We start from the raw sequence: 17598 nt of genomic DNA, 5'->3' as shown, positions 1-17598 counted from the left end.
CCCATTTGGAAGACCCATTTGCGACCAAGCTTTAACTTCCTGACTGATGTCTTGAGATGTTTCTTCAATATATCCACATATTTTTACTACCTCATGATTCCATCTATTTTGTGAAGTGCACCAGACCCTCCTGCAACAAAGCACCCCCCACAACATGATGCTGCCACCCCCATGCTTCACGGTTGGGATGGTGTTCTTCGGCTTGCAAGCCTCCCCCTTCCCCCCCGGTCAGGCCCGCTGTTTCCGCCGGGCTCCCGCGCCCGGCGGCAGCCGGGAGGGGCTCTTCCGCCAGCGGCCCAGGAGCGTGGCGCTGTGTGCTGTCCTGTTCCTCCGCCCCGGCCGCGGCGGGATTGAGTTGCACTTTTCACACCAAAGTACGTTCATCTCTAGGAGACAGAACGCATCTCCTTCCTGAGCGGTATGACGGCTATGTGGTCCCATGGTGTTTATACTTGCATACTATTGTTTGTACAGATGAACGTGGTACCTTCAGGCATTTGGAAATTGCGGAGGTCTACAATTGTGGAGGTCTACAATTCTTTTTCTGAGGTCTTGGCTGATTTATTTTTATTTTCCCATGATGTCAAGCAAAGAGGCACTGAGTTTGAAGGTAGGCCTTGAAATACTTCCATAGGTGGAGCTCCAATTGACTCAAATTATGTCAATTAGCCTCTCAGAAACTTCTAAAGCCATGACATCATTTTCTGGAATTTTCCAAGCTGTTTAAAGGTACAGTCAACTTAGTGCATGTAAACTTCTGACCCACTGGAATTGTGATACAGTGAATTATAAGTGAAATAATCTGTCTGTAAACAATTATTGGAAACTGACTTGTGTCATGCACAAAGTAGATGTCCTCACCGACTTGCCAAAACTATAGTTTGTTAACAAGAAATTTGTGGAGTGGTTGAAAAACGAGTGTTAATGACTCCAACCTAAGTGTATGTAAACTTCCGACTTCAACTGTAATTATGTGCACGAGCACAAAACACAGCCTCTGTAATTTTAGTCCCGTCCGAATCTGTCACGTCCTGATCATAGTAAGTTGTTATTTTCTATGGCAGAGTAGGTCAGGGTGTGACAGGGGGTGTTTGTCTGTTTTTGTATTGCTATGTTCAGTTTCTAGTTTTGTATTTCTATGTTGGTGTTGTTTGGGTTGATCTCCAATTGGAGGCAGCTGATCCTCATTACCTCTAATTGGAGGTCATATTTCTGTTGATGTTTTTCCCACCTGTGTTTGTGGGTGATTATCTTTTGAGTAGTGTTTTCTTCTCTGCGTCACGATTTGTTCTTTTTGTGTTTCAAGTATTTAATGTATTGCATTTAGTTTCACGGAATAAATAAATATGTGAAACTACGACACGCTGCATTTTGGTCCGATCCGTCAGACAGATGTGACAGAATCGGCAATGTCAGTAATTTTTACATGGCAGGAGAGTAACAATTCCAGCCAGAATAACCTACTCCAAGGTCCTCTGATAATACTAATATGAATCAACATCCCTGTGTTTTGAGAGAAATGTCGAAGTTTGACAGCTGTTGCTTGTGTCCTACATGTAGCCTATCAACTTTCACAGTGAATGCTTTTGTTTATATGTTTTGTGCATATGAATTGAATATTGCCAAATGCGTCAGTAAAAAATATTGAGCCTATTTAATGCAACCCTTGCTGTTAATAGATCGCATAGCAGCATACAACTGACCTAAAGCAGCATACAACTGACCTAAAGCAGCATATAACTGACCTAAAGCAGCATACAACTGACCTAAAGTTAACTTTCTCATCCATTGCCTTAAAATGCATCTCAAGTGCTGGGGGGCATTTAGGACGTACTGCGGATCTATAAAATATCCTAATGATTATGATCAGACTTCCTCAATTGAAATATTATGGCGACACTATACCAAAGATGGTTTGGTATGGTTTAGAAACTTTGGAACCAAGCTGGAGTTATCAGTGTGGCCCTATCACCTGGACATGTTGAAATACTGTATCTTTATGCCTAGAATAAAAACCTCCAGGCTTCCATCATAACTGTCAATTTACAGAAGAAAAAAAAAGAATTACAAGGGGCAGTTTGGAAAAAATTAATCCTGTCCGAATCATCCTTTGGAATAACGTACATTCTGGAGTAATAATTACATAACCAACGTTCTCTAGTAATACTAGTCCCATGCAAATAGGTCTTTGGTCACGTGCATTCGATACATAGCCTACATGTGTCACGTAAAGAGAGCAAGGGTTGAGGGATTAGGGAATGTTTTTCCTAAACAAATTAGGGATTTCGGGAACAGAACTTTTCAGTCAGAAATGGCTGTTATTATGTTGCAACTGCAGCAACATGGACAGCACGATAAACACTTTAATGTTCTGTGGTGGCCGCTACAGCAGGGAGGAGAGAGAGACAATGGGTGCTAGTCACATGGTCACTCATTGTCTTTTTTTGAGCCAGGCCTGCACAATCAAATCAATTGCTGGTCGGACTCCCTTTAGTCATTTGTGAGTCTTAATTATTTAATCAAACAGTGTGCTTAAGGCATCAGAAAACCTCAGTGAATATAGTTGATTTGATTTAAACACATAGGGTTTGTCAATATATGGAAAAATGCACGTTTTAACATTTCGACCAATCGATCGAAAAAACAGACAACTCTTGGTCGACCAATATTTTTTTTAGTCGGGGATAGCCCTAACAAAGTTAACGTATCATATATGGCAAGGGTCGGCAACAGGCGGCCCGCGGTCAAAACTGCCCCGCAAGTGTTTTTTGGGGGGGCCCCCCCAATATTTTTTGTAAAACATTTTTGGTTTGTTTTTGGTCAAAAAAGACTGAAATCACAAGGAATTCGGCAAATATATATATTTAGGAAATCTGTTCCCAAGTATTCCCGCAAATAAAAAAAGAGACATGATCGTGTCTCAATGTTATCGAAGTATGAAATTATTGTTATTTTCAAATACATTACATTTTTGGGCTTATTTGTGGTCAATTTGCAGTGTACAGATTATTACAATTATGTTCCGGCCCCCCCACCATCCACTCTGACAAAAATCGTACCTCGGCTGAACCTAGTTGCCTACCCCTAGTATATGGTATAACATGCTGTATGACTGGCACATGTCTCAGTGGTATGGATCATTGGATCTTTGTTTTGAAATTTTCATCTTGCATTTATTTTCAATTGACAGGACTATCCCTCCATTGCCCATTTGGTCCAGAAACTGAGTGACAACAACATTCAGACCATTTTTGCTGTTACTGAGGAATTCCAGCCTGTTTACAAGGAACTGAAGAACCTCATCCCCAAGTCTGCAGTAGGAACTCTGTCCTCCAACTCCAGCAACGTCATCAAGCTCATTATCGATTCCTACAACGTGAGTTTAACTCCCTAACTTTGAATTGGAATGGCAGTTTGATGTAAAGCTAATAATTACTGTGCAGTAAATAAATACCTGGGATGGTTCCCAAATGAGACCCTATTCCCTATATAGTACACTGGACCTTATTCCCTATATAGTGCACTGGACCCTATTCTCTATATAGTGCACTACTGTTCTTCTATTGACATATTTTGTTGAAATTCTCTGTATGTTGTTTGATAGTCTCTGTCATCTGAAGAACTTCTCTGTGTGTTGTTTGATAGTCTCTGTCATCTGAAGAACTTCTCTGTGTGTTGTTTGTAGTGCTTGACTTGTGCTGAAATAAGTGCCGGTAGTCATTTTGGATGCCGGTACTGTTTATATTTAGGTGCAGGAGCTCCACAATACTGTTGATCTAATATTCTAGAAGAAGAACAGGAACTCAAGCAGTAGAACATTAGAGGTGCTTGTGCTCCGGTGAGCTCCTGCCCAGGTCAAGGACTGGTGGTTTGATAGTCTCTGTCATCTGAAGATATTCTCTGTATGTCGTGTGATAGTCTCTGTCATCTGAAGTCATTCTGGAAAACGGCAAGCTGCCTGAAGGTGTATCCATAACATACAAGTCCATCTGCAAGGACGGTTGGGTTGGAACCGGAGAGAATGGAAGAAAATGCTCTAACATCTCCATTGGAGATGAGGTAAGTGTGAGCTATCACAGCCTTTCCTTCGTCGTCTGGTCTCTATTGAAATTTGGGTTGAGAATAAAAATGTGTCAATGTATTACATCTGGAAAATGTGTAAACCATCCAAGACATTTTAGGAGTTTACTAATGAAAAACAAGAAGAGGGAATATCGTTGAGACTGATTATTGTCAACGTTTCCGTTCAAGAGGCCTTTCTCAATACCAGTGTCCAGGAGTTTACTAATGGGTGATTCCAGTTGTTGAGGAAAACTCGTTCCAAGGATCAGGCAGAGCTCATTATCCAGTTAATAAGAGTTTATTCAAGCAATTGCAAGGGAGATTACACTCAGGATACATCTGAGAGGAAACTCAAAATGACAGAGTCACACACAGTCATTATATACTTCTTACACAAAGAGCTGTTTGAGAGATGAAGGGTACTTAGCCCCACTTCCTTAAAGCATTATACACCAGTTCTCTCAGCCTACATGTGTAAGAGAGGGGAGTGATGAGTTCTTTAAAGCCTATTCAGCTGCATGAAGATTTTAACATTGAGCAAGGCCTCTGGAGCCCGTAGAGATAAAGAGCCAGCAGCAAATCACTCCTGTGAGAAGAGGAAAACTAAACAGTCATGGAAAATTACCAGTTGAATAGCACTATACAACTCAACCATTTTACATAGCGTTTAGACTGTAACAAAACCATTTTACGTAGTATTTAGACTAACAAAACCATTCTTGCCCCAACACAGCATTATGGACATTTAGTTTGGAAATGACTAACATTTTGTGCATGCGCAGGTTGACTTTTCGACTGAATCGACCTAATACCTTCATCCTATCATCTAGGTGTCCTTTGAGATTGCCATCAAGTCCGAGAAGTGTCCGCCTAAAGTCAATTCCGAGATCCTTACAATCAAGCCCCTGGGTTTTACTGAGAATGTGGAGATCGTCCTCAACTTCATCTGCGAATGTGAATGTTCCAAAGATGGAAAACCTCTCAGCAAGATGTGCCACAATGGCAGCGGGATCTTTGAGTGTGGAGCCTGCAGGTACGATATAAAAACAGTTGTTTTAGTCAACTTTTTGGGGTGTGAAATGTTGTTCTGAAACTATACGCTGAGTGCGTGTGTGCATCCCAAATGGCACCCTATTCCCAATATAGTGCACTACTTTTGACCTGAGCCCTGCAGGCCTAGGGTGTTGATACGGGTGCCATTTGGGACGCATACTAAGTCTCTTGCTTTCTCTCAGGTGCAACGAGGGCCGTATTGGCAGACTGTGTGAGTGCAGTACAGACGAGGTGAGGACGGACGACCTGGACGCTAACTGCCGGAAAGACAACGGTACCGACATCTGCAGCAACAACGGAGACTGTGTGTGTGGAACCTGTGAGTGTAAAAAGAGAGAGAACCCAGAAGAACGTTACAGTAGGAAGTTCTGCGAGTGTGACAACTTCAACTGTGACCGCTCCAACAACAAACTCTGTGGAGGTAGGACCCGTGGCTGGCCCCCTTGTTTTGAGTACTTGTATACAAGTTTTCATTGACACATTGAATTCATTCGACACTGCTGCGTACTGTAACATTACCACACCCATTATGAGTAGGCTAATTAATAGAATAAACAACTGAACGAACCTCAATTTTCTCCACTCCTTTCCTCAGACATGGTCTGAAAGAAAATGTTTTAGATTGGGTGATTCTTCAAAATGGGTGGTTGAGTTGTGTAGGCCTAGCATTGATTGAACCTCTTATTTCATCCCCCCCTCCCCTCTACTAGGACATGGACGTTGTGAGTGCAGGGTGTGTATCTGTGATGCCAACTACACGGGCAGCGCCTGCGACTGTTCCCTGGACTCCTCCACCTGCCTGGCAGCCAACAAGCAGATATGTAATGGCCGGGGCACCTGCGAGTGTGGCGTCTGCAAGTGCACTAACCCCAAGTTCCAGGGTCCCACCTGTGAGATCTGCCCCACCTGCCCCGGAGTCTGTGCTGAACACAAGTGAGCCTGACAACACAGGGTGTCTAAGCAGTCTTTTAGTTTGTTTGTGCGATCTGTTTTTAGGTCTTTTGTATGGACTTTTATCATGTTACCCCTGGTTACAGACCAAATTTAGCTCTGGGACAATAACGTTTGTTTGATTGATGATTGTCCTCTACAGAGACTGTGTTCAGTGCCAGGCCTTTGAGACAGGAGAGAAGAAGGACACGTGTAAGAGGGACTGCAGCTACTTCAACCTGATCAGAGTGAAGGACCGGGACAAGCTGCCCCAGCCAGGCGACCAGTCCTACCCCCTATCCCACTGTAAGGAGAGGGACGCCAACGACTGCTGGTTCTACTACACCTACGCCGTCAGGAACCACACAGAGAGGGAGGTCTACGTGGTCGACACTTTGGGTGAGTGGACGGATGTTGCTGCTCAACTCTCTGAAAGAAATACAAATCTTTGATTATCCATTTTAAGAATAGCCTGCCATAATGGCTCCATGTCTGTATAGCATTTTACAGGCTGTGTCACTAATCACACCTTTTGACTAGGGCCCTGTGGTCTCTGGTCAACAGTAGTGTACTACAAAAGGAAGTTGTGCACTACAAAGGGAATAAGATGCCATTAGGGACCACACACACAGTGTAGGCCCATGTCTATTGTATATGATTAACTGTAAATGCAGAATGTTGCCATTGACTCTACGTGTGTGTGTGTGTGTGTGTGTGTGTGTGTGTGTGTGTGTGTGTGTGTGTGTGTGTGTGTGTGTGTGTGTGTGTGTGTGTGTGTGTGTGTGTGTGTGTGTGTGTGTGTGTGTGTGTGTGTGTGTGTGTGTGTGTGTGTGTGTGCCCTTCTGTGCTCCAGAGTGTCCAGCAGGTCCTGACATCATCCCCATCGTGGCTGGCGTGGTGGCGGGCATCGTGCTGATCGGCCTGGCCCTCCTCCTCATCTGGAAGCTGCTCATGATCATCCACGACCGCAGGGAGTTTGCCAAGTTCGAGAAGGAGAAAATGAACGCGAAGTGGGACACGGTAAGACGGATCACACCAGCATACTGTCGGATCACACCAACAAACGTGCGTTCAGAAAATAATTGCAGTGGATGCTTTTTATTGTTTACATTGCAGATATCAGTGCCTTTGAAGGCCAGAGGGAATTCTGTGTGAACACTAACTGTTATATGTGTGCCTTGGTTATCTCTTTGGCTCAATCTCCCCTTTCCTTTCTGTTCTGTGCCAACAACTGCAGCACGGAAATGTGGCTCTGGCATGCTGCTCAGGCTGAGACAGACTTTATTCCCCTTTCCTCTATGGGCCTTTCCCTGGCTCGGCTAGGCTTGGGTAGCAGTGCTGCCACCATCTGTCCACTCATCAGTACAACATGCCCATAATAGGCAATAAAGCTGATGTTACCAACAGAAGCTCAATCGAGCTGCTCAGTGTGCTCTGAAGTCATAGCAACAGTATTCCATGTTCATAGTAGAATGACTAGAATGACAGAGCACTTGTGTGCTGAGAGAGACTATAACCTCTGTTCTAGGCCCAAATGGCACACTATTCCCTATAGAGTGCACTACTTTTGAACAGAGCCCTGTGGGCCCTGGTCAAAAGTTGTGGAAGTGCACTATAATGGGAATAGGGTGCTATTTGGGACAGACCCTCAGTCTCAAGAGCATGGCTTTTGCTAAATAATTTGGGTTGGATATGTTTGTATTCTGAATATACACTATGTAGTAGACTAAATACATATACTTGGATTTTATTATACTTTTTCAAGACAGTAAGAAAACAAACAAACATTTGCTTTACTAAAGAATCAATGAAAACAAACAGAATTTGCCATCCAATAGGTACAGAATAATATAAAGTAACTATACAGAGGTGTGATGTTGTATTGTTAACAAGAAATTAGTTAAGTCTTCCTGATTTGTGAATGATATCCATTTCTCCCAGTTACTTTCAAATACAGGTTTTTGGAGTCTTAAGGCATATGTCAAGTTTCCATATTAAACATTTATTGGATTATACTTAGCCATTCTTCAAATTGTGCAGCTTCTACTTTATACCAGTTCCTGGTAATGGTGGCTAAGCCTTTCTGCTTTGTTTCAAACCCTTCAAACATCCCTCCGTCCTGTCATATTTTACTGCTTCACCTTCTTTTCATGCTCTTTCTTGTCTTTCTTTTCTCGAACCCCTGTTTGTCTTATTGTCGACCATAGCAAGAGAATCCTATATACAAGGGCCCTATTAATAAGTTCCAGAACCCAAGCTATGGGCGTAAAGACATGGTCCTATTACTCTGTTTTTATTGCCCATCTTTCTTTTCCCTTCTTCCTGCATGTACTTTACATTTCCCTTTGGAGTGTTTTGTGCTTGAGTGTTGAATCTTTTCCACACCTGTTTTTCAACTCATATGTTCATTCTCTTCTTCAAAACAAAAGCTGTAAGAGAACCATTTTCTCATTTCAGCAGTGAGTTTAAGGTTTATGGTACTGAAGCAAATTGAACAACACATTTGTCTAAGAAATTAACTTTGAATAAAACAGAAAGAAAAAAAGCAACGCTGGTCTATCGCATTGGGACGACCACATCTATTAAATGGGTTAAGGATTAACATGTATTTCAGTGCATGTTGTGTGTGCCATAAACATGCTATATTATTGGACATGTGACTGCTTTCTTCACAAAATGTTGAAAATCATATTGTCCAAACCATGGAGCGGCTGCTCTGGATCTGATTTCATTTTAACCAAACTTTGATTTGTGAAGTGGCTCCAACCTAATTATTCAATTTTTGGGCTACATTCCAAATGGCACCCTATTCATTCCCCTATGGGCTCTGGTAAAAGGTATAGCACTATATAGGGACAAAGACATAGTATCCATGGTGACCCTTTGCCTCACTCTCTCTCTTTACTTGTCTTTTGCAGGGAGTGAATCCCATCTACAAGAGTGCCGTAACAACTGTTTTCAATCCAAAATACGAGGGCAAATGAAGGAACTTCCTCTGTCATTACAACACTGTATGCAAAAGAATATGGAAGGAGGGGTGTTTTTATGTTCACTTTGTTTTTGTAGTTGCCAAATGATAGCAGTGCATTTTGCCACTATTTCAGTATGTTTTACTAACTGCTTTTTCTATGCATTGTTTGAATTGTACAGTATGTATAAACTTGGGTTTTAACCTCTTAATTTGTTTGTGTGCTTGAGAGAATCCTTTAAAACTGTTTTTCTTTGCCACTGAAATGGTAGGGTCATTGGAGGTCTGGTTGTGCCTTTCAAAGAACCGTGGAGCAATTCTTTCTGTTTTGAGGGTGACATTGGATGTCGATATAGGACACGATATGTAGCGATAGCTGGCCATTGGGACAGCAATAAATTGTTATGTGTACAGTTTGTAGGCAATGGATTCTGTCTAAGCCATATTTTAGTGACAGAAAAGGTCTGGAAGCAAAGGTATGTTTCTTTTCAATGACTTTCTTCAACCTGAACAATCAGTTGAATAATTTTGGGGGTTTGTCACGATATTTGTGAATCTTTATAAATTAAATGACATCAAGTACAGTAGTGCTATTATGGGCTCCAGGTTTACATTTTTTTTGTTTTTGTTTTAAAGAATACTCAGGTCCCTATTAAACTCCTCATTAATAGCAATGCCAAATATGACATAACTCACTGCCTTCTCGTTTTAAGTGTCTTGTTTCAGTTATGGAAATTTAATTTTGAATGGGGTTCTGAATGTTTTTTACTTGACCTAAAGCCCCAGCTTTCTTTTTTGATGTCAAATCATTCTCACCTTAATCCTTTTCTAATTTGATGGTTTGATCAAACTCGACTTCCATTGAATAATGGTGATTACATTTCAGTTATAAACATCAGTGTTATGGGAATGACGTCGGTCAGATCTTTGTAAAATTTCAAACATCCCACTTAGTTGTAAGAACACACCGTGCTCTTTGTTTTTAAAGGGTATTTTTATTTCATCAAATTCACATTTTCCAATACTTTATTAAATAAAGTTCCAATACAAATTACCCTAACATTGCTACATGCTGCATGTGTGTGTTAATTACTGTTTAATGTGTCCTTGCTTTATCTTACTGTTAGAGAGAATCCAGTGTGATGTATCCAAGGTTACAATGTCCAGGGAATGTTCAGGGAATCCATCTTTCTACTCACTGCCCATCTTATGCTACCCACATGTTTTCTACAGTTAAAGGTCCAATGCAGCTGTTTTTATCTCAATATCCAATCATTTCTGGGTAACAATTAAGTGATTGTTTTCAATTAAAATGATCTAAAAGAAAGAAATAGCTTCATACCGAAGAGCAATTTCTCAAGCAAGAATTGTTATAGTCTGGGAGTGATCAAAGTGGGGAAAGGAAGAGAGGTTTGGAACTATTTCTTATTGATCTATGAACTATACTGAACTAAAATATTAACGCTACATGTAAAGTGTTGGTCCCATGTTTCATGAGCTGAAATAAAAGATTCCTGAAATTTTCCATACTCACAAAAAGCGTATTTCTTTGAAATGTTGTGCACAAATTTGTTTACATCCCTATTAGTGAGCATTTCTCCTTTTCCAAGATAATCCATCCACCTGACAGGTGTGGCATATCAAGAAGCTGATTAAACAGCATGATCACTACACAGGTGCACCTTGTGCTGGGAACAATAAAAGGCCACGTGTAACCACGCCAGCCCAGGACCTCCACATCTGACTTCTTCACCTGCGGGATCGTCTGAGACCAGCCACCCGGGCAGCTGGTGAAACTGTGGGTTTGCACAACCGAATAATTTCTGCACAAACGGTCAGAAAACGTCTCAGGGAAGCTAATCTGCGTGCTTGTCATCCTCACAAGGGTCTTGACCTGACTGCTGTTCGGCATCGTAACTGACTTCAGTGGGGGAATCCTCACCGTCGACTGCCACATTGGAGAAGTGTGCTCTTCACGGTGGAATCCCGGTTTCAACTGTACCATTCAGAAGCCCATTCAGAATAACATTTCTGTAACTGAAACAAGACACTTAAAACAAGAAGGCAGGTGGCAGACAGCGTGTATGGCGTTGTGAGGGCAAGCGGTTTGCTGATGTCAACGTTGTGAACAGAGTGCCCCATGGTGGCGGTGGGGTTATGGTATGGGCAGGCATAAGCTATGGACAACAAACACAATTGTTTTTTATAGACGGCAATTTAAATGCACAGAATACTGTGACGAGATCCTGATCATGTTTCAGCATGATAATGCATAGCTTCATGTCGCAAGGATCTGTACACAATTCCTGGAAACTGAAAATGTCCTAGTTCTTCCATGGACTGCATGGCCTGCATACTCACCAGATATTACACCCATTGAGCATGTTTGGGATGTTCTAGATCGACGTGTACGACAGCATGTTCCAGTTCCTGCCAATATCCAGCAACTTCGTACAGCCATTGAAGAGGAGTGGGACAACATTCCACAAGCCACAATCAACAGCCTGATCAACTCTATGTGAAGAAGATGTGTTACGCTATATGAGGCAAATGGTCATCCCAGATACTGGCTGGTTTTCTGATCCATGCCCCTACCTTTTTTTAAGTTACAGTATCTGTGACCAACAAACGCCTATCTGTATTCCCAGTCATGTGAAACCTATAGATTAAAGCCTAGTGAATTTATTTCATTTGACTGAATTTCTTATATGAAATGTAACTCAGTAAAATCTTTGAAATTGTTTCATGTTGCATTTATATTTGTGTTCAGTATAATTTACAGCTATTTTCAAACAGCTCTTACACTAAAAGGGCATTATCATTTTAACAGTATTATTCCAACATAGTTTGGAAATATATACAAAACACAGGAAATCAAGTTTTGGAGTGCACTGGACCTTTAAAATATGCATTTCAGCTCTCTTATCCTTGCCAATTCATCCATTTTCCAACTCAGGATAAATCTCAGGATAGTGTGTCATGATCTGAACAACAGAAATACAGCTGCCACTGTTCTCACATGCCTGCACCTGCAGTCTTGCTGCTGCTGTAATGCCTGATGACTTGAGATAAGAAGTTTGCAGATACTGGCAGTGGTGCAAAGTACTGAGGGAAAATTGCTTTAAAGTACTATTTAAGTCGTTTTGGGGGGGAATCTGTACTTTACTATTTCTATTTTTGACTACTTTTACTTCACTACATTCCTAAAGAAAATAATGTACTTTTTACTCCATACATTTTCCCTGACACTCAATGCTTAGCTGGACAGGAAAATGGTCCAATTGATTCACTTATCAAGAGAACATCCCTGGTCATCCCTACTGAATCTGATCTGGAGGACTCACTAAACACAAATGCTTTGGCTATCCAAAAATGAAAAATTAAAATAATTTGTGCAGTCTGGTTTGCTTAAAATAAGCAATTTGAAATGATTTATACTTTTACTTTTGATACTTAAGTGTATTTTTGCAATTACATGATACTTACAGTTGAAGTCAGAAGTTTACATACACTTAGGTTGGAGTCATTAACACTCGTTTTTCAACCACTCCACAAATGTCTTGTTAACAAACTATAGTTTTGGCAAGTCAGTTAGGACATCTACTTTGTGCATGACACAAGTCAGTTTTCCAACAATTGTTTACAGACAGATTATTTCACTTATAATTCACTGAATCACAATTCCAGTGGGTCAGAAGTTTACATACACTAAATTGACTGTGCCTTTAAACAGCTTGGAAAATTCCAGAAAATGATGTCATGGCTTTAGAAGCTTCTGATAGGCTAATTGACATCATTTGAGTCAATTGGAGGTGTACCTATGGATATATTTCAAGGCCTACCTTCAAACTCAGTGCTTCTTTGCTTGACATCATGGGAAAATCAAAAGAAATCAGCCAAGACCTCAGAAAAAAAATGATAGACCTCCACAAGTCTGGTTCATCTTTGGGAGTAATTTCCAAACACCTGAAGGTACCACTTCATTTGTACAAACAACAGTATGCAAGTATAAACACCATGGAACCACGCAGCCGTCATACCGCTTAGGAAGGAGACGCATTCTGTCTCTTAGAGATGAAAGTACTTTGGTGCGAAAAGTGAAAATCGATCCCAGAACAACAGCAAAGGACCTTGTGAAGATGCTGGAGGTCTTCCTGGTTGAATTATTATTTTTTTTTTTTAATAGTTCCATCACATAAAATGTTCATCCCAGGTATATTCACTGATTTATGTGAAGAGGTAAATAGTGTACAGATTGACCTTTCCCTATCTGAGCCTGAATGAAGTCAGGCACCAGCAGGAAGCACTGCAATTGAAAAATAGTGTTTTTCTATGTGTCTGTTAGGTAGTCCATTCCCGTTGTAATCACAGAGGGCTCAGGTTCACTATACTATGTAGCTGCAACAGATGGAACGTTCTTTTGGGATTTGAGCTCATCAACACAGCGCGCTCTACAGGTGATTGGTGCTAGCCGCCGGCCAATCAGGATGCGTCTTTTGTTGCAAAGTTGTTAACCCCCAACAAGACAGTTATCTTCTCCTATTCGTTAGCCAGCTAGTTTCGATAGCAAGCTAATCTTCTTTAAAATTACCCTTATAATTTCCTGATTTCAACAACGGATTAGTTCGGCGGAGGCTTTCCGATACGAAAATCAGTTTTTTTTAAAATATTTTCCTAAGAACTCCATTGAGTTTGTTTGACGATAACGTTTGCAACGTTTCAGTTGTGCCGTCTGGCCATTTGGGGAATCAATCTCATGATCATCAGAAATGTTATCACCCATCCTGGAGCAAATGTAATGGTACGTTTTTCTGATATCTTTGACTTCATCAATTTACTGATCGAAACTGTCTCGTGAAAATCGGGTTGTTTGCAAGATGGCCAGCTAGACTGTTACAGTAATTACAATTCAATCGAATGGCAAGTTGGCTTGCTGATTGACGTGACATCGGTGGTTGGCTAACGTTACAGTCGCGAGACAGCTTCATTTTTAGCTAGCTAGTTAGCAGACGTCATTGTTTTTGTCTAAGTAAAACTGTGTTTTATTGTTTGGCTTGCGATTGTGTTGTAACTTGTCATTGGCTTTCAAAGGTTGTTCTGACGTGCGAAATGCAAAACCGTTTTTTTATTTTTTTTTATATTGTTTGGAAAAAGGTCAGAGCCAGCTAACGTTACGGTCATTTCCAGGAAGTGTCATAATAAAATCTGATGTATAAACTGTGCAATAATGTTGTAAATTGGTTAATACGTTTTATAATCACTAACGTTCATTTGAATGTCACGTTATAGCTAACTAGTTTACTTTAATGCCATCAAGGAAGGCATTTGATAGCTAAACACTGCCAGCCAACTACCAGTGATCTAAAAAGGAATTGCACACATTCAGATTTAAGGTGTGTTTGTAAATTCAATCTGCAGTGCCAGAATGCGCTCTAGGCGTCCGTAAATTCAGATTGTCCGTTCGTAAATGAAGAGCGTTCAGAGTGCACACACTGGAAGGTCAGACTGAGGAGTAGGGTTGATCCGAGAGTTCTGACCTCACAACAGCAGTCAAACAACCAAGCTAGTTGGCTAGTTACTTCCAGACACAAATGAGAACATCTCGCCCTAGCAGTGCTGGTTAGGCTGTTTTTATCAGTGGCGGTTGCTGAGGGGAGGACAGCTCATAATCATGGCTGGAATGGAGTCAATGGAGTGGGATCAACCACATGGAAACCATGTCATTGTGTTTGATACAATTCCATTGACCTTATTCCAGCCATTAGGAGCTGTCCTCCCCTCAGCAGCCTCCTGGTTTTTGTTATCCAGAGCGCTGGTGACTAATTGTGCTGCTGACAACAATTTAAATCTGCGTTTTTGCCGAATTTTATTGACACCTGCCGTATTTAGGTGTTGAGCATTCGTAAATTCCTTAGTTATTCTGAGCTCTGGCACACTTGTCTGAAATCGGAGTAGATAGCCAGAGTGAATTTATGAACGCACCCTTAGTAGTTGAAATTCGACTGAAGGAATCCGTGATCACTAATGCCAAGTTGTTTGGAATGATGGTAATTAACATAATACATCTGTGGAGTGGCTTGATCAAACTACTCCTAGCCCTGGCCACTGCATGTCAGAGACTAAACACTATACTTGTCCTGGGCCTGTATTAAAGCATGTAGGAGGAGCGGGGATGATTTTAGGATCAGTTTAGCCTTTCAGATCATGATGACATGATCAGCACTCCTACTCTGAGGCACATTTTGATTTAAGTTGCTCTTTGCAATTGGAATTGCTGTCCCAGTCCCGTCCTACCAACATGATGACCCCTATAATTACCAACACTCAAAGAAATTATGACTGGTATGTTTTTTTAAATTCCCATTCAGATCCCAAATGACGCTGTCTTTTGTAATGGATTACCCTGGGTGGAATCTACAACTCTTGGAACCTGGCTAGACCCGATGTCTGCCATTACTATAGGTAAGCCCAGATAATGTTTTTATAATATGGGCTTTAGCACCAGATGCCTCTGCTTGCCATTCAGCATTAAGGAGTTATAAGGTTAAGGCCCTGTGACAGACTAGCATACTTTGCAGCGGTAGGCTGTGATCATGACTCTCAGTTCCATCAAATTACACGAGTCATTTGGACGAAGGCATCTTCTGTACAAGGGAGTTTTATTAAGAGCCGCGACGCTCGGTCTGAACATTAACACGCATGTGGTACAATTTTGGAAGCATAAGGACCTTATCTTTCACATCAGAGAAATAATTTCACAAAACAAAAGGTTAAATTTATACTCACTGTTTAATAATATATATTTTTTTTAATCTGCCCCTTCGCTATTGTCTCGTTGCTGCAGCTCCCCAATGGGCTCTGGAGGCGAAGGTCGAGTCATGCGTCCCCTGAAACATGACCCGCCAAACCAGGCTTAACAACACTGGCATCCGGCCCGCCACAAGTAGTCGCTAGAGCGCGATGAGCCAAGTAAAGCCCCCCCCCAACCAAACCCTCCCCTAATCCAGACGACACTGAGCCAATTGTGTTCCACCCGATCGGACTCCCGATCACGGCTGGTCGTGATACAGCCCGGGATCGAACCCGTGTCTGTAGTGACACCTCTAGCACTGTGATGCAGTGCCTTAGACCGCTGCGCCACTCCGGAGGCCCCGATATACACCTTTTTTATAGGGTTAGGGTTCCCACACAGCCATATTTCCATGTTAGAGCACTTGTTTACGGAAACAGATGGAAGACAGTGGACTAGGGCTAATTAGCTGTCTGTCTCCGAAGACCAGTGTGTAAACGGAAGACGGATGCCATAAACGTTTTGTCACTGAAAAATACTGTCGGCTGCAACTGAGTTAAAACAGTGTACAGTAAGTATATATTTTGCATTTGTGAAGTTATTTTGATATATGAAAGAGGGATTTATGTTTCTAGAATGATACCGTTATTAAGAATTGATTCACGTTACATGGGAGTATTGGAGATTGGTCCATAGGGCAGGAGCCTCTCTGGCTTGGAAAAGGCTTACTTATTCAAGGTACCAGAACCCTTTGTTTTGAGGTTCTTAATTTTTCCAAATATTAAAATTACTGTGGGACACAGAGGACCCACACAGTTCTGTTGGAGAGGGCCACTGTTCTAGGCTTGATCACACGAGGGTGACATTTTTGAACTTGGAAAATATTTTTGGAAGCTTTTCAGTTTTTACCTTACTGGTAATTTAGTCACAATTTAGTGACTGATTAGTTTATTTTACATTTATAATATAGTTATTTAAAAAAAATGTTTGTTCATGCTTCATCTCAAGGGTTTTATTTTATTATAACTTTTATATAGGAACTAGGTGTGTTATCACTGCATCAGCAAGATACAGGAAACCCCCTCTAAATGTACAAATCACATGTAAAACAGAAGCAGGAGAAAAATGTGCATGATAATACACTTACCTCATTTGCACACACTGTAATTAGATTTCTTTCTATTGTGTTATTGACTGCATGTTTGTTTATCCCATGTGTAACTTTGTTGTTTTTGTCGCACTGCTTTGCTTTATCTTGGCCAGGTCGCAGTTGTAAATGAGAACTTGTTCTCAACTGGCCTACCTGGTTAAATAAAGGTGAAATACAAAAAAGGTAGCCTAGTGGTTAGAGTGTTGGACTTGTAACCGAAGGAAAGGTTGCAAGATCGAATCTCCAAGCTGACAAGGTAAAAATCTGTCATTCTGCCCCTGAACAAGGCAGTTAACCCACTGTTCCTTGGCTGTCATTGAAAATAAGATTTTGTTATTAACTGACTTGCCTAGTTAAATAAAGGTAAAAAATATATATAATGTTACTGTGACAATTCAGAATTATTTAGTCACTGATGATTAATTGGGCAATGTAGGCTATTTAGTTTGCAATCAATTAGGGACATGCAGCGAAATATTCTGTAGTGTCAATGCTCCTTTGTTATTGCAATCCCAAATGTAACCTGAATCATATAGTTAACTAGTTCTCTAAATTGTTTTATTTACTTGTTTACTTTTGGGGCACTGGAAGGGTGGTGGGGGCGCTTCGCCCCACCCCCACCGTCGCGCACGCGCTCGGAACCGT

At 41.3% G+C, this 17598-nt stretch overlaps 1 protein-coding gene across 1 annotated transcript in view; it reads left to right on the top strand.

Moving 5' to 3' along the window:
- The window catches only part of LOC106599515 (integrin beta-1), a 45650-nt gene extending 35112 nt beyond the window's left edge, over positions 1-10538 (top strand). The window contains exons 8-15 of the mRNA XM_014190793.3: positions 3191-3376; positions 3919-4059; positions 4893-5095; positions 5298-5536; positions 5826-6048; positions 6209-6444; positions 6899-7065; positions 8964-10538. Coding sequence (XP_014046268.2) covers positions 3191-3376; positions 3919-4059; positions 4893-5095; positions 5298-5536; positions 5826-6048; positions 6209-6444; positions 6899-7065; positions 8964-9029 — 1461 coding nt within the window. The 3' untranslated portion in view covers positions 9030-10538. The remainder of the gene's footprint in view (positions 1-3190; positions 3377-3918; positions 4060-4892; positions 5096-5297; positions 5537-5825; positions 6049-6208; positions 6445-6898; positions 7066-8963) is intronic.
- Positions 10539-17598: the final 7060 nt, after the last annotated feature.

This window comes from Salmo salar, chromosome 03 (assembly GCF_965601325.2).
Source record: "Salmo salar chromosome 03, fSalSal1, whole genome shotgun sequence".
Classification (NCBI taxonomy): Eukaryota; Metazoa; Chordata; class Actinopteri; order Salmoniformes; family Salmonidae; genus Salmo; species Salmo salar.
This window is presented reverse-complemented; position numbering and strand designations above follow the sequence as displayed.